Below are 26,504 nucleotides of genomic sequence, written 5' to 3'. Positions count from 1 at the left end.
TTAATAAATTTGAGTCAATATGGCACCTTCTAGGCAATGACTAAACAACTTTCGCTTTTATTATTAGGCCTATCTCACTTTCACGGATTGTTCGCTATAAGTATAAGAAGACATACGAAAAAACGATTCTTGTATTTTTAACAGCAAAATTTATGATTTTTATATAAAGTTTACTTTATAATAGTTGTTTATTTTAATATAATAAATATTTACCATTTTTAAGATGGTCAACCTGCGCAATGGTTGACTCCCAAATGTTGGTTTTTAACTGGGTTTCTTTGTAATTTTTGTGTGTTTTTGTTGTACAGTACTGGGTGTGCTCTTATTAAATCTATGAACAATTCAGTGTTCATTTTGTTGATGTTTTAATCGTAACAAAATGGCAAAATGTTGTTGCTGTACGTTGGTGAACATCGATACGAAAAAATTACTAGCCATAGATGTGAATTCTGGGAAAAACCAAACAATCGAGCATGATATAGTTGTAATAGAGAATGTCTAGCGTTATCGCTCTGCCTTCGAGCTCGCTGAGCGAGTTCTAGCGCGATATCACACTAAATATCGCCTAGTGTGTTTTCACCTTTACAGTTTCGTGATTGGCTGCTATAGAAATGCATTGTTCCTTTAGTTAGGCACATTGATGTTGTAGGAATGCCTGCTATATGTTTCAGTATATACAAGTGCAAGAATGGTAGTCTACGAAGCAATGAGGGACACTGTTATCTCTAGTGAATATAACCAGAGCGGCACATTTCCAGTGTGGTGTGTAAATGTATCATAAACAGAGTGATTCATGCATTTTGTAATAACTACACGTGGCAGTGAGCCAATTTCTCATCTTTTGTTTTAATAATCAATGCTGCTGTGTGTGCACTGCCCTGTATTTGCAGGTATTCTCATCCAAACGTTGCCACCAAAGTGTTTAGTAGAATTGAGATCATATTAGACGTTCTTAGCTTTATTTCCATAATTAAAGTTTGCCTCAATACATTATATGTTATCCGACTATCACTTTAAGTGTCATCATGTAGCACACTTTGAGTTGTTTTGCAGCGTGATTTCTGTTGTTTAAGTCTCGCATGCCGTAGATGACTGGCTTTGAAACTAATCAACATGGCACCCGCGTTTCGGTGTTAGATCGCTTCAAACGCTTCAATGGTCGGAGCGATATTGTATTGGATAACAATATTTGTGAGATAATCTAGTCATATTAACATTTTAACTGCAAGTAATTCTCAATGTTGGATGACATCTTGTTACTCAGGTAATTGTTAATTCTTTTGAAGGACCAAATTGTCTCATCAGTTTCTCAAACCAGTCAAAAAGCGTTGGAATCCTGATTTCAAGCAAAGCTTCTCCCTTGGATACCTACTCAGGCTCTCCAAAACATATCGCTTCATGATTGTTACTAAGCCAACTATATTCTGTCACTTTCGAGATGCACTTTAGAGATGCACGTTAGAGATGCACGTTAGATATGCACGTTAGATATGCACTTTAGAGATGCACTTTAGAGATGCACTTTCGAGATGCACTTCAGATATGCACTTCAGAGATGCACTTTAGAGATGCACTTTAGAGATGCACTTCAGAGATGCACTTCAGAGATGCACTTTAGAAATGTCATAAGTTATTTTTTACTATCTTATTTATTTTTATCTGCATGCTATTAAATGTGGTCTTTACTGTTACAGGCAGTCCGCACTGTGTGGTGCCTTTGCTGGAGGCCTCGGACAGTTCCTAGCCAGCCCTGCTGATCTGGTAAAAGTTAACATGCAGATGGAAGGCAAGAGAAAACTAGATGGCCTTCCACCTAGGTGTGAGATTTGTCCAAGTCTCCTGTTTTCTCACCTTTATCTAGCCAGGATTCATAATAATACAGAATTCATTTTCAGTCAACCTTCGTTAAAATGAGCCCCGTTAGTTCAGATATTGGATAAGACGCACAAATATGGGCATAGCAGCTGCAATCGATGTTCAATTACGCTTAAACAACTGATAATCAGTTTATAATGATTTAAAGTAAAAACTATTAAATGTAAGGATCACTTGTTTATCGAAGACATTTATACAAATCACTCGCAAGAGTTAAATATGTTCTTCAATCATATCGTTTGTGTGTTATTCGGCTTTCATGATGAAATATAATTTTATATGATTTATAAATATGTTAGAAAACCGCAGCATAAGTTCGAAAGAGTAACCTGTTCAGTAAAACAAAAAGTTTTTAACACCTAGTGTAAACGAAAATTTCCACAAATAATTGGTCGTTACAGGAGTTTCTTAACCTGCATTACTGTTCTAGAAATTTTTGTGGCTTAGCATTTCATTTTTTTAACAGGCTAAATATTTTAAAGTATGGTATAGTGCACGGTATATATATATATAGTGCGCGGTATATAGTGCAACATATGTAAGCCTTATTAATGTGATTTTTCCTTGTATATATAGACCTGTATATCGGCACATGGTTAAGCCGGACTACTCACCACCCTTATTAGATTAGTTTAACGAGGGTGTATATTGCTGACTAATTAGTCATCCATTTAGGTTTGTGTTTTTATGGAGCCAAGGCTTTGTGTTTATGTATATTTGTTTAAAGTTGGTACTCTTTTCTAACAATTTTCAACTAGAAAGTTTTTTAGTTTATAAAACCATCTTGTATGATTTTACTAATTTGTATGATTGTGCTCATTTTAAACTGCTGGGTTAGATTTTAAAAACTTTAATTTCACGAGGTTTTTAATTTGTGTTGGCAGGTACAAAAGTCCTTTCCATGCCTTCAAATCAATTTTAAAGCAGAGAGGTGCACTCGGTCTATGGAGAGGCTGGGCACCCAATGTACAGCGTGCAGCACTAGTCAACTTAGGAGGTATGTGCTAGGGTTCATAATGGCTGTAGGGTCATTTATCAATTATGGGTAGCTACAAGTGCTCTATCAGTCGCTCACCATATTTCAGTTCTTATAATTTTAAATCCGTATGTTTAACCTTTAAACTCAGTCTTTGAACTATTCCATAAAAATTACATCCTCAGTACTTTATCATTTTACATTTCATATTGTTCATATTGAAATATAGTTCGTTGCAATTTTATAAGAAACGTAAATAGTTGTGATACTTAAATTTGTTGGTAACTCTTTTGGTATGAATTTATTTGGAAATTTAGAAATTAATTCACAACAGAAATATATTTTGAAGGTTATTAGTCATGAATCAGTCAATCATATTGTTGGGCAAACATCAAAATGCTCCAATATATAAATCTTTAAAATCTAATGCCGATCTTCCAGTTGTTTTTGCAGAATTGACCCAAACATATTAATCTTGTAGTATACATATATATCATTTAATAGTAAAGTGCCATATCGATCTTGTAGTATACGTCAACACTAGGATTGGTTGAAGAGCCTCAAGTTATATATTCTGATTCTTAGTGAAACAAACTTGTATTTTGCATTTAAACAAGCTTGCATAATAATAATGAAGTTAATCACATATTAGCAATTGGAGAATAACTGCCACGAACAGCTTTCACTGTTTATCGTAGGTAAATCAGACGCGCTGATTCCGATTTTGTACTCAAAATAAAGATTGGTCGACTCCATTTTTGTTTTTTGAAGGCTTTTTCACAGCGATTCAATATCGGTGTAAACGACACAATCCACACAACAAGCCCCGCCCGTAAATATGTGACATAGTCTAGCATTTTAGGGATGGAAATTGGGGATGTTTAGTCTGATCTAGAATTATAGAGATGGGTGTCTTAAAACCCATTAGTCTCTAAATTCAATCTTCAAAAAAATCTCAGTCTTTTCTGAAAGGTAGATAAGCTATTTAACATTGCTTGTAGTTTGTTACAAAATGTTTAATAGGTTGTACGCCTATTAATATATATCTGTCTACTATATATCTGCATTTCTTTTGTCAATGAAAGTCTCTTTTCAGGTGCTCTAAAACTGATTAAGTTTCAAATATTATGTAAACATATATGTAGCATGAAACCATAGAGCGGTACACCGTAGAGTGGTACACTGTAGAGCGGTACACCGTAGAGCGGTACACTGTAGAGCGGTACATGGTAGAGCGGTATACCGTAGAGCGGTACACCGTAGATCGGTACATCGTAGAGCGGTACGCCGTAGAGCGGTACGCCGTAGAGTGGTACATCGTAGAGCGGTACGCCGTAGAGCGGTACACCGTAGAGTGGTACACCGTAGAGCGGTACGCCGTAGAGCGGTACACCGTAGAGCGGTACATGGTAGAGCGGTACGCCGTAGAGCGGTACGCCGTAGAGCGGTACGCCGTAGAGCGGTACATCGTAGAGCGGTACACCGTAGAGCGGTATACCGTAGAGCGGTATACCATAGAGCGGTACACCATCGGCTGCTACCAGTCAACCCTTTTACTCTAACATACTTTTGAAGACTTACATTATGTAGTCTTACCTCAGTTTTTAAACAGGATTCATTCAAAATTGCTTTCGAAAAGCGAAATGTTCAAATTTGAAACTGTTTTTTCTATTACAATTAATACAAATAATTTTATTTGGTCACACAACTAGAAAACGTCTTTTTGAATGTATTTTTATATTATTTTTGGCCAGAAACTATATAAAGAAATCAGATAATTTAAAACTGCACTGGCTTCTTTCATAAGTATCCTATCAATAAAGAAGAAAAGGCTGAGGAATGTAATGCTGTAGTTGTAGCAGCCTACCTCAGCCTCATTTCTCCAATTTTTGTTAAAAAATTAGAAATACCATGCGCGTTTTATACTAATAAAAAATAAACATAAAATAATACGCAATGCAAAGTTTTAAATATTACTTAGTATTCCATAAACCTCAATGTTCATGTCTGCATGCAACGGTGTTGAATAATAATAACGAAAAAGGTTATTAATTGGTTTTTTCAGCCTATCTTGGGTGTGATTTAGTTCCGAATCTTTGTTTGACATCCCAAGCCACTAAGTCTCAAATACTTTGTTCAAACTTCTTTTGTTTGAGATCCCAGATCAATTGAAAACCGAATGAGTAGTTCTGTTGTTGGCAAAGTTCTACAGCTTTGGCAAGTTTTTTGACTCCCGACTCACACCAACTATAAAGTTAATCCCTTATATGAGTTTTGCATATCTAGTTTACAAAAAACTTGAATTTCTTGACAGACCTGACAGCATATGACACTGTCAAAAAGAAACTGCTGAAGAATACTTCATTAGAAGATAATTGGATCTGTCATTTCCTCTCAAGGTAACCCCTATAGATTTTATGTCTAAGATCAGAATGCCTGAAGCATGTGCTCCCCACACAGTCACAACAAGTGTTGCTACACGCTTGTATTTTACAAAGCAGTTTTAAAAAACACGAGCAGAGATATTTTAGTCTCAAGTTGTGGGTCTCATACAGGGAGCTTCTTTTGGAATCTGAATATCCTCAACTCATCTGTTATGTTAGCATGCTGCATGTTTATGAGAAATGTGAAGTCGACGTGCCTGTACTCCTTTGGAATGTATAGTTAAAGTTTCGAGTTTGTGGATGGTTAGGGCTGCACGAATTATTTATTATACAGTAATACCTTGGAATATGAGCTTGAAGCGGTTTGGGACATAGCTCGTATGTCAATTCGTATAGCAGAATAATTTTTCCTATATAAAATAACTAACTACAAATTAATCTGTCCCCACCTTCTAAAAACACTTAAAACAGGATATTACAACGTAAAGAAATGTTTTTTAATTGTTCCAATTCACCACCTATGCCCACAAAGTAACAAATACATATCTAGTGGTTATGATCTGCGATAAAATGTGACATTATTGTGTACAACACTGTATGGAGTTCTTTTCTTCGATACAAACAGTAGCGGCTAACTGGGGTGTGAGAGAGGCTTGACAGCAACACGTTCGGTACGCTCATACTTGCCAAGTCTCCCGGTTTGGCCGGGACCCTCCAGTTTTTTTTAAGTCAGTCTCCCTTTTTGTACAAAATCTCCCGTTTTCCTCTAGCTTTTTTAACAAAAGTAGTGGTTTAATTTTTTTACTTGTCGCTTCCCCTTTGTTTACTAGTTGTGAGCCTTCATCATACAAAGTTAGCAACAATGAAACAAGCCCCTATTAAACCGTATTTTTGCCATAAAACCTGGGCTATTTAGATTTAGCAACATTGATGTCTAACGATTTGCTCTACAGTTTTTCATCAATAAACAAAGATTGTACATGGCACTTTGATATAGCATTGGCAAACGACCATGACCTCACATTGATAGTAGAGTACCTGAACATTGAATAAAATCGTAGAAGGGCCTTCTATGTATGTGCCAATAAGGAAAAAAAACTTCACAAAGAAATCTAGGCTTCAGATTCAACTACTACATTTACCGTCAATCTCCCGCTTTTTTTCTCAACTACTTGGCAAGTATGGGTACGCTACGCTTTTGTGACTCTGTGTAACATAACGTAAAGTTTAAATTTAACTTAAATGAACTTAGCTTACTATGCACACACTACTAATGCACACAAAAATTGAATTTTCACTTTGTTACGCTAAACTCCATTTTCATTTTATTACTAAATTTTTTCTTCTGGTTTGGCCCTTTTTGTCTCGCTTTTTGACTTGCTTTTACCTTTAGTCGGCCTTTTTAAAACTGATCCTTCAAAAAAGACTGAATGATGCTGTTCTTGTAAGCATTTTTGCATACTCAGTCACCTAGCAGCCACATCAAGAACCGGCTCGTATGCTCGTATCTCAAATTGGACTCGTATCCTAGGTAAAAATGTCCTAGGAATTTTCCTTGTATCTCAAATTGCTTGCAAGTCGGGACGCTCATATCTTAAGAAACTATTGTATTATAATTACACCTATTACCTATATAGGTATTGACATCTTTGCCTCGCTCCTACATGTCTATGCACTGGATTTCAGTTGCTGCGCCGGAGTAGTGGCAGCTATACTCAGTGCCCCAGCTGACCTCATAAAGGCCAGGGTAATGAACCAGCCGCACGATGAAAATGGCAGACCACTCGTCTACCGGAGTTCCGTTGCCTGTCTGGTGAAGACTGTTAAAAATGAAGGATTTTTTGCTCTTTACAAAGGCTTTCTCCCATCCTACATTCGCATGGTTAGTTTCTTTCTGTCTGCATTGCATTTTACTCTTGCGCAAGCAGAGCAACCGCGATCAATCTTGGTGGTGTCAAATTGGATGATAAAAACAGCCTATCATGATCATATGATGCTTGTAGTCACACTGGTGAATAGACAATAATGAATCCTCCTTAATTCAACGCCCGCCCGAGTAGGTATCTGGAGGTAACAAAAGGGTGATCTGTGCTCAGAGCACACACTTGAACTTGTAGAGTTCATTGCGATGATACGTGTTCCTCGATGGGTTCAGCTGTTTCGTGTCAATTGTTTCTTCATCCACATTCACTAATTTTATTTTAATTAGCAAAAAAGCAGCAATATTCCTATTGGGATAAAAAGCCAACCGACGGAATATTAATTTCATTTGTTTGTTCCGTAGTGACCTTTCAAACACATACCAACGGAATGCAATCCAGGTTTTTCCTTATTACTTGTGTTGTTTCTCTATATAATGTAGCAAATGCTTTTTTAATTTTGAATGTTTTTAACATTCCGTTTTGTTCACACGTGTGGCTAAGGAAGAAATTGTTTATTACATACATTAGCCAGAGTTTACTATGTGGCTGAGGTGATGACATGACAATTAGCTGGAGCATATGAACACACTTATTGCTAAAATGATCAGATGTAGAGTTAGACAACAATTGTTTATTCTTATATTATCATTACAAACATGTCCAGTCCAAGTGTAACAAAGCGATGTGATCAGTCAGGCCTGATCTTTTTGTATTCAGCCTTCAATTTTCAATCACATTTTCATATGGATATGACTTCCCTCCCTTCGTGTAAAACCTCCCCTTTCAGTCATGCATAATCAGCCACCTTCGACTCCTTATCGCTTAAGATGTGGTTAACCTCAGATGGCCTTGTTCATGTGTCCGAAAAATCATTGTCTGAGCATAGCACAGCAAGTTTGTACTTGACATATTTTCAAATGGATTTTGAGAATTTTTCAGTCAATTTCGTTAGTGAATTGGTGATACTGCCCTTCGACATAAACTTTAAACTAATGTCTGCTTTCCTGTTACCAAAACATGGGGACTTTAAACTTGGTCTTATATGATTCACTTTTTGTCTTTTTCCATAGTGATGTTGCGGATATCATGGCAGACATCTATCTCACTTTCAGGCTCATGGTAGTGGCTCTTAGCTCGACCTCTGATCAACCTTTTCAAGAATGTTATCAACGTAGTTCAACACCAAGGATGTCTGTGAATCAGTCACCCTTGATATTTGTGTCAATGAGTGTGGTCCGAAACTACTTCCACAAACTTTCCTGTGGCCTAAGGCATCAACTAACTAGCAGGCGCTGCCACAATTATCACCAGATAGCTGTACAGGTCATCAATAGGCATGCTTCTTTGGTTTTAACCACAAAATCAGCTGGTTGAGGCATTTCATTGAGGTCAATTTGTTTGACTGCCAACATCACAGGTTAATCTACAATCTACCATAAAACCTGTATTTGAACATCATCTTTATTTGAACGGCACCTTTATTTGAGCGTCACTATAGGAGAAGGGTTAAAAATAGAGGCCCACTTTCTAATTGAACGCCACCTCTATTTGAACGCCACTTCTATTATACCGATACTATTTGACATTCTTAAATCTTTATTAACCCATAATAGCAAATGATAAGTAGAGTAGTGTCCACAAAAATCATACTAATAATGACTCGATTACATCAATAATGACTAATTCGTTCGATGTTTCTGTTCGTATCGAGGTCCATTTTCCAACTCTAGGTTTTTTCGGTAAAAACTTTGATTACAACACCATAGAAATAATTAGTAACTATATCAGGCTAATAGTAGTTCCTTTTTAATGTGGTCTTGATACTTCGATGTATGTGAAAAAATTTTCACGTTTATGATGGAAAATGTGCTACTACGTCTTTAGAGGCTGAAATTTTGAGGCTATTTTGATTACATGCCCGTTTCTCTTTGTGTTAGAAGTTTCTATTCAAAATGACATCGCGTAAGTTTTACTCCGTTAGCAAAATTTTTGGATGCCAATATCAACTATCTCAGCCATGCAGAAGATGGGTTGAGGTCAGAAGACATTGTGAAAGGTATTGAACAGTCAGAAAAACATGAAATGGTTTCAAACAAAAGCAACAATCAGAACGCAACTGGCCGAGCAAACAATAATAATATTTTCATTTTAAAATTGTTAATATTTGTTTTAAAATGTTAGTTTTTGTTGCTGTATGTATTATAATTATGGTTTGTTTGTCACTTGTTCTTGAATATATATTTGTAGTATTTGGTAAATTATTGTTATTCAAAAACTTATGAAATTTACAGATTTATAGCATATTATTTATTAGCATGATTGCAGTAATCTGAACTCAGCTTACAATGGATCGACACACCTAACTCCTCTTCTATTGCCCATAAAAGTCCAGTTTTGGCTGCAAACTTTAGCAAACATATTAAATGCAAATTGGCTAACTTACATATATAAGTTAGCCAATTTCATTTGTTCAAAAGGGTTAATGTCGCACCACCCGAAGAGTACAAAATATAGGCGACATTCGTTTCACCCATGAAAGGGTTGAATTCATCTTTTCATCGTTCTGACGAGGTGTTTGACAAATACAACCTCAACATCATCTCTATTAAAGGGCCTCTCTAAGGGAAGGGTTGAAAAATAGTGCCATGGTGTTCAAATAAAGGTTTTACGGTATCTTACATTTGAAGTACCATAATAGACCTTCACTAACCTGCTGTCTAAACTCACCGCACCCTTGCCCTTTAACCACAGAAATTCAAGCACAGCTACATTTTCTGCTAAAATCAAAGACCCATTTTGAAAGTGAACTGAATTTCTGCTTTTGACTGACATTTGTAGCAAAACACATCAAAAAGTACTTATTCGGATTAACGGATTATCTATAATGACAACCGTATGACAATTGTGACGCGTTTTATACAGTACTTCACTCATCTTCAACAACTGGAAGTTTTAAATTTCACTATAACCTACACTATTTAAACACGAGTTAACATGCAATGCACTGTATTGCAGGGTCCCTGGTCGCTCCTCTTCTGGATGTCATATGAAGAAATTAGAAAAGCTTCTGGCGTGCAAGGATTTTAAACTATTTTATACTTTCCTAATACAAAGTTAGATAATTCCATATAGCCAAAGACAATTTATTTGTATATACCTTATTGTAAAAGAAAGTTACCTGATCTTTTAAAGTGTGCATTTTGATTGTTTTTTTATTTCAATGTGTTGTTTTATGATTACCTAAATGGACTTTTAGTGATGTATGTAATCAAATACCGTCAGTATTGGTACCTCCTTCAACCAATGGCAGCTATGAAAATTCCATACCAAATTAACCGACACTGCAGATTATAGAATAGTTTGTTTTGTTGTCATATCAACCAAAGCGTAGATACATTTCAGATATAACCAGAATGACGCTTCATATTTTTGTGTTAAAAATTTCATTGAATTGAAATGTGAAATAAAATCATGGTCGTAGCATAATAAATATATAAAAATATTGCTGTAAATAATAATTAAAAGTACAAAGAGTTAGTCACTATCATCGCTAAGTACAGCAACTTTCCTTCTTTTACTCGCAACTGCTCTAGCGATTGTCAGATGGTCATCATCCGAATCGGAAGTATCAAGGTTGCCTTGAGTGAGAGCGGATGCTGGAAATGACTCTGCAACACGATGTATATGTAAGACTCCATATCTAACTCGACAACACACTCAACTAACAGTTCAAGATATATATCAAGCGTCACTTGATTATTTTAAGACCTACCAAAGTCAGGAACTTTGTTTCTCCTGATGTCCATATCCTCAGACAATTCAGTGGAGTTGCCCTCCAGTGCAACCGCATCTGTCGATGGAGAGGGTTTACTTCTAGTATTCTCCTTGTCACTTTCTGGAGTGAAAATTAAGTTTTAAACAATGTGTTGCAGTCGCCTACCAGATAATGCTTAGCCTTTGATTGTAGGAAATAATAATTGTGGATGTTTTGGAAATGCATTAACACTGCATTCTTTACTATTGCTAACCCTACATCGCGTGTAGAAACATATCCTTGGATGATCACACTAGTAAATAAGCCAACACAAGATTGCTAAACGCCAATGGAGTGACAGCACTGTCATGGCAATAGTGTTACAGTGATGTGTAACTAGATGTTAATTGCAACAACATATTTGCAATCAAGATGGAGAATAGCAATATATGCATAGGCTAGGATTTATAGATGTCCGACACTTCGTATTATTCACAATATAAATATGCTAAAAGGGACATTACTTTAGTGCAACACGTATAGTATTGATGAGGTACTCGAAGGATATCGTGAGAGTGTACCATTATCACGGGCCCACATGTTGACAAGTATTATTTATCCAGCGAAAAAGTGTAGTTTTTCGAAGAATTGTTGACCCATACTGATTTTTATCATTTATGACACATTAATAGTCATTATTTTATTGCAATGCATGAGCTACATTATAGGAAACAAATACGCCATTTCTTACGCACAAAAGCACTATATAGCATTGCGTTAACTCCAATGACATCTAAAATGCTCAACATTGTTGAACTTATTACCCATATAGATTAGTTGTGGTGACGTGGAGAAATTATAGTTCACTTCCCAAAGCAAAGTAAATGGACTCACCGCTGTCACTAGAGGATCGCCGAAACTTCTTAGAGTGAAATTTTACACTCGCTTTTCTTTTGGATTTGATCTGAGAAACCCTACAACCAGACATGGAAAATTTCTATCTAACAAGATAAAACATGACTCTTGTTGAAATGAAATTAGCCACATCTTCCAGCCTGGCGAACGCTGATATTGGGTTAGTTGTAACTAAAAAATCACAGCTGAATAAGTTTTACTAACAAACTGGAGCTTTAAGCTATCCCAGTGAATAAACAGACAACTCCTTATATCTTGCATTGTAGAGATGGCATGATAGTAAACTTACGAGCTGTTTTTGGTATGGCTCTTTCTGGATGGTTGCTGTTTGATTCCACCTGAAAAAAAATTGAAAATACCAGAAACAAGTTGAAAGAACACAAAAAACTGTAAGAGTTCAAACATATAAGAGAAGTAACTAGAGCGTATGATACAAAATGAGTACAAACTCAGAGCTAGAAGTTGGCTAAAGAAAACATTTTAAATTGTTAGTTTAAAGTCTGGTCTAAATTGGCAATGCCTCATCATGCGCCTTATTCAGGTACTATGTGACAGAGTCAGCCTGTGAGAACAATAACAGATATAAAGGCTGCCTTTAAAGATGTAACAAAAGGCAGCAGGGTAACACTCACAGCAGGGTGAGCTTGGCATTTCGATCAATGATTGAAAGATAGTGTCTTGCTTTAAGAAAAAAACTTACCATTATCTAATCATCTAGTATGAGTTATCCATTACAACACATTGGGCTAGCTTTACCATCACATCATTGATTTTATGATCAAATGTGTAGTCAGCTATGAATAATTGTTTTAATTATAATTTGTTCGGATGTTAGTCACCAGCAGGAATAACCAAATATACACACAGCATTAGTATAAAGGCTGGGAAGATGAGTAAGCCTCTATCAAATACAAACCAATGAACCTGAAGCAATTTGTACATCATACCTCTCCGTTGCTGTCTGCTTTCAACAGCTGGCGTCTTAGTGTTGCTGGCCAATGGAGGAAACTCTGCGAGCGCTTCGATAGCCTGAGACGTTTGTCTCAAAGCTGCCACATCTACGGCTAAGGAAATCCTCCAGAACTGTTCCTACAAATCAACATTAGACAGAACTAAGAACAAGAATAACAGAATACAATCTTCTCCAACCGCTTCATTTATGAGTGTAAACAACATCTGTAACTATATATGAATATAGATATATAAACCTGCTCATTGAAGGGTGGGTTGATGCCAATGGAATATAGAAACTTCTGGAAAAGAGCATCTTGTAGAGAAAGCTCACATTCCTCAGTGAGTGGAATAAGAGGAGTGGCAACTGCCTCCTCATCCTCTACAACGGAGTAATCCACAAACATGTTTGACATTACAGGGACCCGGTGAACGCTGTAAACCAATCATGCCAACAACAAATGTATATAATCAGCTAGGTGACATGCATGTAGCTATAATGCTCTCCTATCGAAGTTGTAGCTACAACCATAATGCTAAGCCCTACCATCCTCTCGATCTTCTGCAGCTCGATTCAGGCTTCTCTTTAACCATGTTAGACTGCACTCCATAGATGGAATCTCTCGCAGTTGTGTAAGCAGGTCCTGTGGGTCTCCTCGCACCAGACCCCCACACGTTTCTCCAGACACTGAGGTTTCTCCAGACACTGAATCTGCATCCGTGATTCTAGAAAGGCCAAGCTGAGAGTCGTCCTCACTTGACTCTGTAAACGAGCAGTAGCTGGACATGCATGTTTTGTGACTAGTATTGCCATGGCAAGATGTCCTAGGAGAAGACAAAAATCATATTATCCTGTGTTACTGGTGAGAAAATGCCGGTAAAAATGGATACCAAAATATTAAGAGTACTTATAGCTAAGCCACTCACCACTGTTCAATGAGGAATGAAGGCTATTTTCTGCAGGTTCTGCGATAGTCTGAGGCCCCTTCTGCCACCAGTTACCACTGTCACTGCAAGCAGGATCCATACAGACTTGAGACATGTATAGTTTTATCGTATCAAAACATTTAGTTTAAATTGTAACTTCCATCTAACTTATCTCATGATTATTTCATAATGCAAATATATATCTGCGCAATAGAGTTGATTTTTTCAACAGATCTGTTAACGAACCACTTCACACTATACACATCACCTTAGCGTTATATACTCTCGATTGCAAAGGCATCACAAGAGGCAAACCAAAGGCCAGCAACTTGACATCTGCCAGAGGTAATAAAATATGAACAATACTCTTAAATTAGAGGTATATTTTTGGCCTTACAAAATCATTCTATTTTCTTTGTATATTTAGGATCTACTTCACGTACATAGGTAACCCGCACGTACATACGTACATAGGTAACCCAAAGCAAGAATACATTGTGAAAGCTAACAAGCTTTTATGATTAGGTGATGTCTCTGAGAAGTGCAGAGGAATGTGTGAGCAAGTTAACAAAAACTCTAAAAAACCTGTTAATCGCATGCAATTCGTGTGACACTACAAACTGCACTTTTTTGGAATAAAATTTAACCCACACATTTTTATAGATTGTCTTGTAAAACAGCAAACACTCTAGAGCAGTGTTGATGCACACAGCGAGTTCAAGCTAGAGCAATTCAAGGTAAATCTACAGCACATAGGTATGTATTGTACCTGTCGCTAGTGTCATCATCTGTACTCACATACTCCTTGCTGATTGGCTCACTGCAAACACAAATTACCAATAAAGGCTTGATCATTAGGCACTACAGTAACTTCCAGAAAGGTTGTGCTCCATTGATGTAGCAAAAAGGTTAGCCATTATTGCTACTTGCAGCTAGTTTATTGCCATATCGGTTTAGTAGTATGACATGACACAGACTGATGGACTACAGGAGGGTAGCGAATGACAATCGCTTGAACATTTGGCATTTATTTTGAGGAATAAATCTATACAGACAAAGATAAACCATTGACAGACATTCAAAAAATATAACCTTTAAAGTTGAGGAGTTTAAAGTTGAGGAGATTTAATGAAAAAATCTGATTAATAAAAATGTATATCGAGTGCAATTAGGGAAGTTTGGTAACATTTGCTTAACCCTGTTACAGTGCCAACAACGTGTGACGAAGAAACTTTCCCTTGCAAGCCGATGAACTAGCATTATGCATTTGTAGTTCCTGTAGTTTACAGATGACCAAAAAAGCTTTGATTGTTAACTTTTGTGTGTGCTTGATGAATGATACTTTGATGAAATGAAAATGAGGGAATATGTTATGCCTATCCTAGCAGGGTCTAGTTTAAGACTAATGATATAGCCCAGAGACAATTCGCAAGATAGAAGTCATCAAGATGTTAATAATGCATAGAGATACCTGCTGGGCTCTGCAGCTCGCCTTGTCCTTGTCTGTCCGTCTCTAGAGGCTGCAGAAAGTAATCAGGACAACTGAAGTTAAAACAAATCAAACATCTCCCACAATCTATCTCATGGCTGCCAAATGTTGGCAAGTTATTTATAAAAAACCAGACATGAAAAATTGTACCGGAACATGTATTCTCTGATCTCCATTTCTCTTAATCGCTATTAAGGACAGCTATGTAAATACATGTATGCACTTTAACTAGTTGTTTATATAAATCCTACTAAATTATTCGAACGCAAGAGAACAAATATCACATCAGATTGTGTGAAACAATCTTCCGACAATCTTAATCTAGATGGCCAACCCGAAAGGTAAACAAACCATTCATGGTTTTTATTCATTAATTCTGTTTTTTCATTTTACGATGTATACTTTCTCTATTTATTATGCAGTAATATAATTCTAACACGTATAGATTCCAGGTTTTAATCATTGCATGTATTTGTAATTCATACTAATGTTATATCTGAGTTTAGTGGAGGCTTGGAATGGATTACGGCATGTTAGGACATGTTAAAATTGGTTTCTACTTACAAAATTTTCTAGTTACTAAATGGCTTCCAGAATGAATTGCTTTCACTAGAGGCTCCACTGCACAAATACCTTGTACATTGAAAAGGGTTACAATAAACATGCCTAGTTGTCTTGATCTTATAACTATGGGAAAACTGACCAGGATGTTTCCGATGTTTCTTCTGTTTCCGCTTGGAGTCAGCAACTGGTATGCTGTAAGTGAAGGTTAGCTCTGGCATGACATCATCAGAATCTCTGTCGATTGAGTCAGCAATCTGCCTCAGCTGCTGTGGTGCTAACTCCAGTGATATTCGCCAAAACTGCTCCTAAAGTCAGCCGAAACCAATATGGTAGCCAAACATATGGAAGCACACAAACACAGCCTTCTATGTTTCGTTAGCTGTAACACAAAATGCTTGACAAATGCAACTTGGTAGATTAACCTATCGCACTGACCACATTGATCTACAACCCTGGTATTGATAAGCATCAATAAGTAAGTACTCTACAATGAGTAAGTTCACACACAAACACAGCTTGTATTTTGTAGCAGGTTTACTTCTTTGCGACAATAAGTTTACTTATGCTAGTGCTACAGTTAAACCAAATTGTAGAGAACCAAAAAAAGTTGTTCCTAAATTACCACGACTACCCCTCAATGGATCTGTCATTAACGTCTAGGGGTGACATTATGAACCCCTTTTTATTGGGTGCTAGTAACCTGGCAGCCTAGTGTGCTATGAGAGATAATCAGCACAGCGATTAACTATCTCCAAAATTATTCTAAAATACCTAGATGGTGGTTGATTGGGCAGGTGTTAAGAGTATTAAACTACCAAGCTGAAAGTTGCGAGTTCGAACCCCATGTGATGCAATCTTTTTTTAAAAATCCCTAACAGCGACTACAGATGGACAGACAAACACTACTTTTATTATAGTAAAGTTTATTTTATTCATTTGGCTTCTTACCTATACAGTAAAACACAAAGCATCCTTACCAGTATTTGTCTCCTATGTTGAGCTGGTCCTCTGTTGGAACAAATCTTATAGGATTATAATTTAGGTATCTGATTCGCTTCAGAACTCAAAAAGGCTTTTGGCAATTGTGTTTAGCAGTGAAACAAATCTATTTTATAAATTACGCAAATAACACATTTAAAAAATTTAAATTTAATTACCAAACTAAATTAATAATGTATAAGAGGTTTTTATTACCACATCACCTTCACATTAAATGCAGGTGAATTGTGATGCAGCCTTGACAATGCAGGAGACAGATGGTGTATCCACAGTTGTAGCAACAGAGGTACAGATCTAGTCTAACCTAACCTAACCTAGGTGAACATGAAATCAGCATAACCTTTTCACATATGTATATTTTATGTTTATATATTTCTGTATATCTATCATTAACTTTAGTTAGCCTCTCTAATTTCACTGGTTTCAAGCTTGCTTTTTTCCCATCACTTTCTTATGAATGCTATTAGGCCGTCATTTCAAGGTGATTGTGTTATCAACATGAAATGTCATCAATAGTCAGTTAGGCATCTTGAATAGTTCTAGTATGAATTATATTGAGTGTGCTGCACTGATATCATGAGAGTTGGCTTTTGTTTGCTGGTCACGTGCAAGCAGGTTCTATACCACAAGCGTACATTTTATATTTCTATTCATGTTTATTCTACGTGTGTTTGAAAGTGAATTATGTTGAATTAATGCTTATAGTCCGGCTAGGAAGGGTAAGACAGCCTTTAAAATACATAATAGCAGAAATTTAACTATTATTCATATAGCTACGACCATTTCCTGACCGCGATATCTGATGTGGCATTGGCTACATAGTCAGCAATGAGAGCATCAATAGGCTAAACAACTCACCTGCTCATTAAGAGGTGGGTTAATGCCAATGGAGTATAGAAACCTCTGGAAAAGAGGATCTTGCAAGGAAAGCTCACATTCCTCAGTGAGTGGAATAAGAGGAGTGGCAACTGCCTCCTCATCCTCTGCAACAAATCAGATCATGCCATATAAATTGTTAATTAAGGAAGCATCTTTTAATACTGGCCTTAAAACTTATTCACCTGTTGATAAAGCTCTGTGTATAATAGAGCTAACTGGTGACATTCAAAGAGTTATTCCACGCACTAAAGGAATGCTGAAAAACTAAGACGTGTTACGTAACTCCTACCATCTTCTCTGTCCTCAGCGGTTCTCTTTAGGCTTCTCTGTATCCATGTTAGACTGTCTTCCATCGATGACATCTCTCGTAGCTGTACTAGTAACTCCTGGGGCACACCTCGCATCATCCCAGCAAAAGGATGTGGTGGAGATGACTCCGACTCACTCACTGAACCTACGAATAACCATCTACTGCTTCACACACCCCAACAAGATTGCAGTTGGTTGGAATCAAACAACTAAATTGAAACCAACCAGCAGTAAATTTTCAAAGTGCAAGTCTATGTAAAATGCTTTAACATACAATTATATATTTGAGGGGTTTGTAATATATTTGTTATTCACATAACAGTAAATAAACTGAGGGGAACTACAGCAGTACCGAGATACAGTGAGTCATGAAGACAAACCTGATTTGACTCATGAGAGAAAATACAGGTTATGAGAACCACCCAGTAGTTATACCGACAGTTACCGTATCAGCGGTTACCGTATCAGCGGCCACCGTATCAGCGGTTACCGTATCAGCGGCCACCGTATCAGCGGCTACCGTATCAGCGGCTACCGTATCAGCGGTTACCGTATCAGCGGTTACCGTATCAGCGGCCACCGTATCAGCGGTTACCGTATCAGCGGTTACCGTATCAGCGGCTACCGTATCAGCGGCTACCGTATCAGCGGCTACCGTATCAGCGGTTACCGTATCAGCGGTTACCGTATCAGCAGTTACCGTATCAGCAGTTTCCGTATCAGCGGCTACCGTATCAGCGGTTACCGTATCAGCGGTTACCATAGCAGTAGTTACCGTATCAGCAGTTACCGTATCAGCAGTTACCGTATCAGCAGTTACCGTATCAGCAGTTACTGTATCAGCAGTTACCGTATCAGCAGTTTCCGTATCAGTAGTTACCGTATCAGAAGTTACCGTATCAGAAGTTACCGTATCAGCAATTACCGTATCAGCAGTTTCCGTATCAGCAGTTACCGTATCAGCAGTTACCGTATCAGCAGTTTCCGTATCAGTAGTTACCGTATCAGAAGTTACCGTATCAGAAGTTACCGTATCAGCAATTACCGTATCAGCAGTTACCAGACAAAATGATATATAAGGTATAAAATATAATTAATGCAGTAAAATTTATTTTATTTGAAGATAATATTAATTTTTAACAGAAGCGCTTTTTATCATCAACCATGGCTCGCACTACCTCACGCTTCCATTCGTTTATCCCCGATAGCCCTTGTTCGCATCTTCCATGAAAAGTGCTGTCATTGTTATGCTTGGGAAACAAATTAAGCAGATATAACGCGTACTTAGTAACAGTAATGGTAAAAAATAGTGTTTTGTACTCAGGCCAGCTCTAAGTAGCTACGGCAACGATGTAAACATAAATCAATTTCACAACGATAAATGTTCATATTAAGCTTGTATTTCATTTCAATCTAATTTATTTTAGTATTTCTTACATTGCTTCATTATTTGATTGTTTTAGATAGACAAAATGTAGTTTATAGCAGTTTTGGACAATTGGCAGGATGAGAACGGAAATCAGTTTTCAGAGCTTTCTTATAGCCAAAATTAGTGTAAAAAATAATGCTTATTCAGCATGATAGGAAAAGAATTAATTTTGAAAACTTTCAGTTAGATATTACTACCGCTGAGCAAGCAGGGAATTGAGTAAGTCAATATTAGTAAAGCAAATGCCATATTTTGGTAAAATTTGTAAGAGAACTAGATGACTGCGGATGAGCTGTTAATCTAATACTGTTAGCAGTGGAAGTCAGCTGTTGATCTGAGACTGTTAGTAGTGAAGGTCAGTTGTTAATCTGATACTGTTAGTAGTGAAGGTCAGTTGTTAATCTGATACTGTTAGTAGTGTATGTTGGTTGTTAATCTGATACTGTTAGTAGTGTGGGTCAGTTGTTAATATGATACTGTTAGTGTGGGTCAGTTGTTAATATGACACTGTTAGTAGTGAAGGTCAGTTGTTAATCTGATACTGTTAGTAGTGTATGTTGGTTGTTAATCTGATACTGTTAGTAGTGTATGTTGGTTGTTAATCTGATACTGTTAGTAGTGTGGGTCAGTTGTTAATATGACACTGTTAGTAGTGTGGGTCAGTTGTTAATCTGATACTGCTTTTACCAACTCTTTTTCAATTTGATAACTTTCTCCTTAATTTGAAAGATGCTACATTACCAATGGATCTTCACTAATCAACACAACCTGATACTCTGCACTACCCCTCAGTCACAGGATTACTATTAAGGATTACACCTTGTAGCTGCGTCTTACTCTGTAGTCAATGGAATGCCACTAAATACTACATTTTGACAGTTCCTGTTTCTGTCAAAAGTACAAATTTGACGACAACAAAATTTCTGGTTAAAGGTTGACTTGCAATAAAATTCACATTACAGTTATTTGGTATCAAAAGATTCACCATGTCTTACTCTGTTGTGTTGTAGGTGCCAAATATGTGTCAATGTGATTACAAGTTCTTAAAAGCTCAAAAACGAAAAGCCGAAAATAAATCTCTTTATTTCTCTGACGTAGTCATGTAATTTATTTATTGTCTTGTCACGTGATGTTCCCACGTGAAATTAAAGGCCAATAAAAAGCTCAATATAAAACTTATCGTAGCACTAGTTTATGACAAACACTGCGGGTTTTACCGAAGACCCCGTATCAAATATAGATGCTCGCTACTTTACAGTTTTGTTTCGGTTTGGTCTAATCGGCAAGTCGTAATCTGATCATGTGACCCAAAACTTCGCAAATAATTTCTGCAGCATTTTTCGAGTATTACAAGTGGCCAACAGACTCGTCATGATTATCAGACAATGATATGTACTCCTTCAAGCTAAGGCTAAAAAATTAAACAAATTTTTACGGTAAGTTATAAGAAATCACTGCTAAAAGTGACAGCATTACAATGACGATAAAACAGACGCGTAAGGACCATAGACATGGTTTTATTGAACGCGTGAAGTACATTTGTGAAAATATTTTGACGAATAATGTTGCATGAAAGTGTAAACAGAAATCATCTACCACAGCTACGTCACATTTGAGCCGTTTTGGAAAGAGAATCCAAACTACGGCGGTCTCGTGTGGCTGCGATTAACTGTTCGTTTTTGAGCTTTCAAGAGCTTGTAATAACATTTCCACATATTTTGCACCTGCAACACAACAGAGTAAGACATGGTGAATCTTTTCATATCAAATAACTGTAATGTGAATTTTGTTGCAAGTCAACCTTTAACATTATACCCGTTAAAGGCTAAGCTAAGTACCACACAGCTATAATCACATATATGAAACATTGGCTTTACGTAGTAAACCAAAAATGGTCATTGGCATCTCTACAATGCCAAAGTTCCTCACCCTCATCGTTAGATGTAACATTGCGAGACTTCCTCTGTCCTTTTTTCAACTCACTTCGATCCTCAACCAAACCAATCTCAACTAACTTGCTTACGATATGTCTTCGTTGTTTGCCCATCTTAACCAGAATCTCTCCCACGGGATCTGCTCAAAGCGGTCAGAAGATTAGAATGAGCATGGATATCTTGGACACCTGAACTGATTTTCATTGGATCCTGTTTGTCACTAATTCCAGGAACTTAGCAAATGTATGATTGGAATGTACTTCATAATAGCTCAAAATACATGCAAATGGGCATTCAATAAGAATATTATACGTTTGGCAACATCTAAGGCATTTTTAGAAAAGGTGAACAAAACCTTGATCTCCCTTATGAAGTTCATACAAATCCCGCAGCTGATCGACTTCATCCTTAGTCCAGGCAACTCTACCAGAAATGCCTTTTCTTAGTTGTTTAGAGTCAGTAACGAAATCCAAGATTATCAGCTGTCTTATCACTTGGCGACGAGTACGTGTCGAATCTATCAAGTTGGCCAGAATCTTATCCACTATGTCACCTGCAATACATTGTCAATGCAATACATTGTCAGTGATTTTGTACTATGTCAACTGCAATACATTGTCAGAGTGACATAAATATCCTATCAGCAACATCAGCTGCAATGCATTACCAAGTGACTTGACAAATCTGGTCAGCGATGGGGCCTGAAAAAAAAACATTGATTAACTCTAACGCCTGTCAAATGTATTATCAATTTCTAACTTATTCTTACAAAATTTGCCTTTTCTATAACTGAAAGAGTTTGATGTCATTAAACTCAGAACCAAAATAAAGTTCTTTAGCTTTTCCTAGTACAAAATCAACAACAACCAGCTGCCAGCTTCTTCCCATGGTAAAGAGAAGTTTTGTGCAACCTGATGATGCCCCCAAAACCGGCAGTCCCAGACAATCAGACATTTCGGCTCACTAGAGTTCTCTGACAGCTAGCTGATAATTTATGTAAAAACTAGGTGAAATATAAAAAAGCCTCAGTTTCAATTGGCGATAATGCTAGGATGCAACCAATGAACATCAAACAACCAATGTATTACCTCAGACTACAAGGACAGATAAAAGGAGCGCTAAGTGTGAATAAAAGAAGAGAACAGGGAGATAGAGTTAGATATAGTTAGTAGCCTTGGTTCATAGAACTTACCCTCGCTGTGCTTATGCTCCTCATAGAGTTGTCGCAATTCCTCCACCTGTTCCTCAGTCCAAGCAGCGCTCTTGGCCTTGGCGTGCTGTTCTTTGTAACTTCCATACCCTTCCATCACTTCAAAACACTCTCTTGCGTTCTTCCAGAACAACATTTCAATATAGACTTTGGGATTCTATGAAACAACATACTACTCTGGCTATTATTTTGCTAGAACTAAGGAAATCAAAAAGCATGCAGCTAGCAGAAGACAGGCAGAGCGTAAACACTAGGCACAATACAATCACCATGAGAATGACGACTACAAACCTTTTGAGCACATTTAAAAAACTGACGTAGTACAAACGTTGCGAACGTTTTGATTTCAGTAAACTGAGGAGTTTTGGTGCAATCATCAAGGAATATTTTCTGGAAGGTTCTAAAAAGTGACAGCTGGAACAGAAACGCTACGATTCCATTCTGCAACAGAAATGCAAAGACAACAGTGCATTAGTCTGGTCTGACACCTGGTTATAGGCTCTTTAGTGTTGTATTTGACTTTAGTCGAAATGAACTCTGATGACTAGCTTTAGAAAGGCCATAAATAAACATTACATTCTTCACTAAAACTGGCTCAGAATATCATTAGCTATAACTGTGTAATGAAAGAGTATCAAAAACTGTCAGAAGTGACAGAAGCAAACATGATTCAGACTCCTCTAGTTCTATATTATTACTACTAGTCAATATTATTACTACTACTCAGTCTTGCATGAGAGATCATCATGAGTAATCAGTATCTGCATAATTAACTCATTTCCTACTAAATTAATTTATTTATCAGGACATAATTATGTATTAGATAAAGCCTCATATTTGTCAGGGGAGCGTATAAGTCATCATAACTTTTGAGCCACATTCTATAAAAATATTTTGATATTAAATTACTCATCACAAAATTTTACATTAGATGATGCCATGAAAAATACTAGAAATCCATTGCAGAAGGAGAGAGAGAACGTATAATTTTTTCAACGATTTTCGAAAAAAACCATGCGCATGTCAAAGCCTAACGATTCACCAATATTATTACAGTTTACGGCATTGTTATCACTAATAAAATAGGGATAACAACTTTCAGTAGATCTATTGTTCAATAACAATCACACAATGTCCATAGATCTAAAATTAGTAAAAGCTCGTAGCTGTAATGCGTCTAACACGACTAGTCATTGCTAACAATACATTGCGATAGATAGAAGATTTTGCAAAGCAAGACTATGCTCAGGATGGATTAACATATTTTTGATTGGCTCAACGCATGCAGATAATTGCTTCCTTTCGTTTATGTACAGATACAATAGGGTAAGTTATTAACTAATCACCAATGAGAAACGATTTGTACGAAGCCTGCTAAAGTGACATCATGGGGTTTTTGGCCAGACTGAAACGCTTTGCCGAGCTCTACCACGCGGGTCGTAAAGCCAAAGAGTTAGTGCTCTTGCTGTAAGGCGCTCGAGTGGTGTAGTAATATCATTCTTGCCTATGAATCTGAAACTCCGTGTTTGATTCCTGTGCAAGGCAAGCGTTTCCTTAACACTTTTAGCGAGACTTCGGACAGACGTACACTGTTCTTATTATAGTGTAAATTCTATTCTAAACTCGATACATTATTGTAAGTGATTTGAAATCACAATTACTCTAACCTTTTTAACAAATTTAAAAAGACGTAAACGTTCCATAGCCTGTTGAGAATAACTGAAACAGCTCTTCTATATAAGTTCTATACGACATCTTAATGAGATTTTCTTGAAGTAAGTTCAGTTAAGTCGCCCTTCAAGTCTATCGATGAGTGTTAATTACATTATTGAGACAGTCGATGTATCTTACCATTTGCAGTTGACAAAGGTAAACTGGGCTGATATATCATGGTAAAATGTTATAACACCGTAAATCACTCCATCTCCTTACCTGTACGGCCACCCTGTGGAGCATCTTAACTATACAGTGGTTGGTGTGAAGGTCATTAGTTTTGTACTGGGTTAACATGAGAGCGTACACTCGGATTATCTTGTGTGAGGAGTACGATCGGAGGAACTGCTTGAAGTCAAATTCTTGCTCTTGCGTCACTTCCTGCTCTTCCATCTCCATCAGCTCCTCTTCTGTAAACGAATATGTACACACAATTTACAGTGGGATAACTAATAATCAGTAATCGGAGCCACCAAGTAGCGATTCCGATACAACACTTTGTCATAGCTAACTGGGCATAAGAGATATAAATATGTAGAGATGTGTGTGCAATATACGATGATCAGACAGATGTTCATAAAAACTAGATTGACTGATCATTGAGAGCAAATTTTGCAAATCTGGTCATATGTTCAACTTAAGATGATTATTCCATTATGGTAAGCAATCAGAAAAAACCTAAACACACAGCGAAAACAATTTAATTTATTCGCGAGAAACAATCAATTTTACTTTGAAGATTGTTCAGCAGTTTTTTAGTTCAGCAGTGATTTCTACCTTTCGTAGTAGAAACCATTGAACAATGTGCCAAAAAGTTAATTAGATCTCCAAGAAAAAAATTAGTACAATTCCGTTTCTAAATCCTAATTTCAAGATTTACAAGATTTCAAGAAATCTAAAACCAAAATGTATTTTACGCTGAGCGACATGCTACCAATGTACGAAACGCCAATGAAAGTTGTTCTGACTTCGTGGTTAATTAGTCAGCTTGGCAATGTAACTAAAAGAAACAGGCTATTTTTCTTGAGTTTTATCAGGTTTTTGTGTTTAAACAAACACACAACACATATAAACCCAGTCTGCCAAATCGGAATATTTATCGCGATTTGTCAAAATGTTTTGTAACTTTTTTTTTGAAAAATGGCTTTCAACAAAATTACCTGCTTTTGTAAGGTTTTGGTATGAACTTTCCTAGGAGATAATCTTAAAAATTTAAGTAAATAGTTATTTGAGATTTTATAAATTCATAGCAACAACTATCACTTTGGAATGAAGTCCTCCTTCTATTACAAGAACACACTGTTACCAGACAACAATCAACTAAATCTGTGACACCAAATGTATCATAACACCAAATGTCATAGACTTATCATACCACCAAATGTCGTATAGTTATCATAACGCCAAGTGTCAGAGTTATCATAACACCAGGTGTCATAGAGTTATCATAATAGTAAGTGTCATAGAGGTACCATAACACTAAGTGTCATAGAGTTATCATAACATTGAGTGTCATAGAGTTATCATAACCCTGGCTATGCACAAGCTGTCCAGAAGAGCTCAGGTGTTGTGTAAACACATGAAGTTACAGTATTGCATGCATTGCTCTAACTAAGGAAACATCAACTGCTGAGTGCAATGCAATATACACATGCCTGTACTTTCCTCCTTGATAATCCTTATGCAACATGCCAATCGAAAAAGCAGGAAAAACCAAGCAAGGCCGTCTGCAAAGTTAGACTTGTTGGCAACAATAGGATGAGAGTCAGTGTGACGCTCACATAGAAATGTCCAACAGTAATTGTGGATGTCAGCGAATAAACGCTTACCTTGCACATCTTCCTCATCTTGGTTGGTCACTTCCTCTCTTATCTTCCTGGGTATGTCAGCCAGGAACACCTCCCGCAGCAACTACCAAAGAATCCAGAAGCACAAATACAAGGGTGCGACTATCTTTGCAATATGAAAAGTAACATGGTTAACATTATATCCAATAAAGCAACGGATAAGCTAAGTATCCCACAGCTATGATCACATATATGAAACAACGGCTCTACATTGTAAACCAGAACTGGTTCTTGGCATCTCATTCATTCCTAGTTTAAAACAGACAAATTGAAAAAGAGCTTTTTTTGACAAACACTGTATATCACATAAGTTAGCTAGAGATTTAGACAGTTCATGACAAGGCAGTGTCAAGGGCTGGCCAAACATTTGTGAAGAGTTGAGAGAGAAGACTGAGGACCTCAGACTCGTTATAACTAATAAACCCCT

At 36.9% G+C, this 26,504-nt stretch overlaps 2 protein-coding genes across 3 annotated transcripts in view; one reads left to right on the top strand and one right to left on the bottom strand.

The window, feature by feature from the left end:
- The window catches only part of LOC137385563 (mitochondrial uncoupling protein 4-like), a 32,347-nt gene extending 21,699 nt beyond the window's left edge, over positions 1–10,648 (top strand). For both annotated transcript variants that reach the window (XM_068072047.1, XM_068072048.1), the window contains exons 6-11: positions 672–762; positions 1,695–1,817; positions 2,760–2,872; positions 5,166–5,250; positions 6,922–7,117; positions 10,173–10,648. In XM_068072047.1, coding sequence (XP_067928148.1) covers positions 672–762; positions 1,695–1,817; positions 2,760–2,872; positions 5,166–5,250; positions 6,922–7,117; positions 10,173–10,244 — 680 coding nt within the window. In that variant the 3' untranslated portion in view covers positions 10,245–10,648. The remainder of the gene's footprint in view (positions 1–671; positions 763–1,694; positions 1,818–2,759; positions 2,873–5,165; positions 5,251–6,921; positions 7,118–10,172) is intronic.
- A 41-nt stretch (positions 10,649–10,689) lies between these two features.
- LOC137390852 (protein timeless homolog) overlaps positions 10,690–26,504 on the bottom strand; it is a 38,110-nt gene continuing 22,295 nt past the window's right edge. The window contains exons 15-33 of the mRNA XM_068077173.1: positions 26,060–26,141; positions 24,450–24,640; positions 22,809–22,958; positions 22,500–22,674; positions 21,663–21,860; positions 21,303–21,446; positions 17,925–18,089; positions 17,615–17,739; positions 15,897–16,062; positions 15,176–15,224; positions 14,474–14,524; positions 13,705–13,787; positions 13,325–13,540; positions 13,035–13,159; positions 12,774–12,915; positions 12,116–12,164; positions 11,806–11,885; positions 10,930–11,052; positions 10,690–10,825 (exon numbers count right to left, since the gene is read on the bottom strand). Coding sequence (XP_067933274.1) covers positions 10,692–10,825; positions 10,930–11,052; positions 11,806–11,885; positions 12,116–12,164; positions 12,774–12,915; positions 13,035–13,159; positions 13,325–13,540; positions 13,705–13,787; positions 14,474–14,524; positions 15,176–15,224; positions 15,897–16,062; positions 17,615–17,739; positions 17,925–18,089; positions 21,303–21,446; positions 21,663–21,860; positions 22,500–22,674; positions 22,809–22,958; positions 24,450–24,640; positions 26,060–26,141 — 2,448 coding nt within the window. The 3' untranslated portion in view covers positions 10,690–10,691. The remainder of the gene's footprint in view (positions 10,826–10,929; positions 11,053–11,805; positions 11,886–12,115; positions 12,165–12,773; positions 12,916–13,034; positions 13,160–13,324; positions 13,541–13,704; positions 13,788–14,473; positions 14,525–15,175; positions 15,225–15,896; positions 16,063–17,614; positions 17,740–17,924; positions 18,090–21,302; positions 21,447–21,662; positions 21,861–22,499; positions 22,675–22,808; positions 22,959–24,449; positions 24,641–26,059; positions 26,142–26,504) is intronic.

Source organism: Watersipora subatra, chromosome 1, assembly GCF_963576615.1.
Source record: "Watersipora subatra chromosome 1, tzWatSuba1.1, whole genome shotgun sequence".
NCBI classification, from domain to species: Eukaryota; Metazoa; Bryozoa; class Gymnolaemata; order Cheilostomatida; family Watersiporidae; genus Watersipora; species Watersipora subatra.
This window is presented reverse-complemented; position numbering and strand designations above follow the sequence as displayed.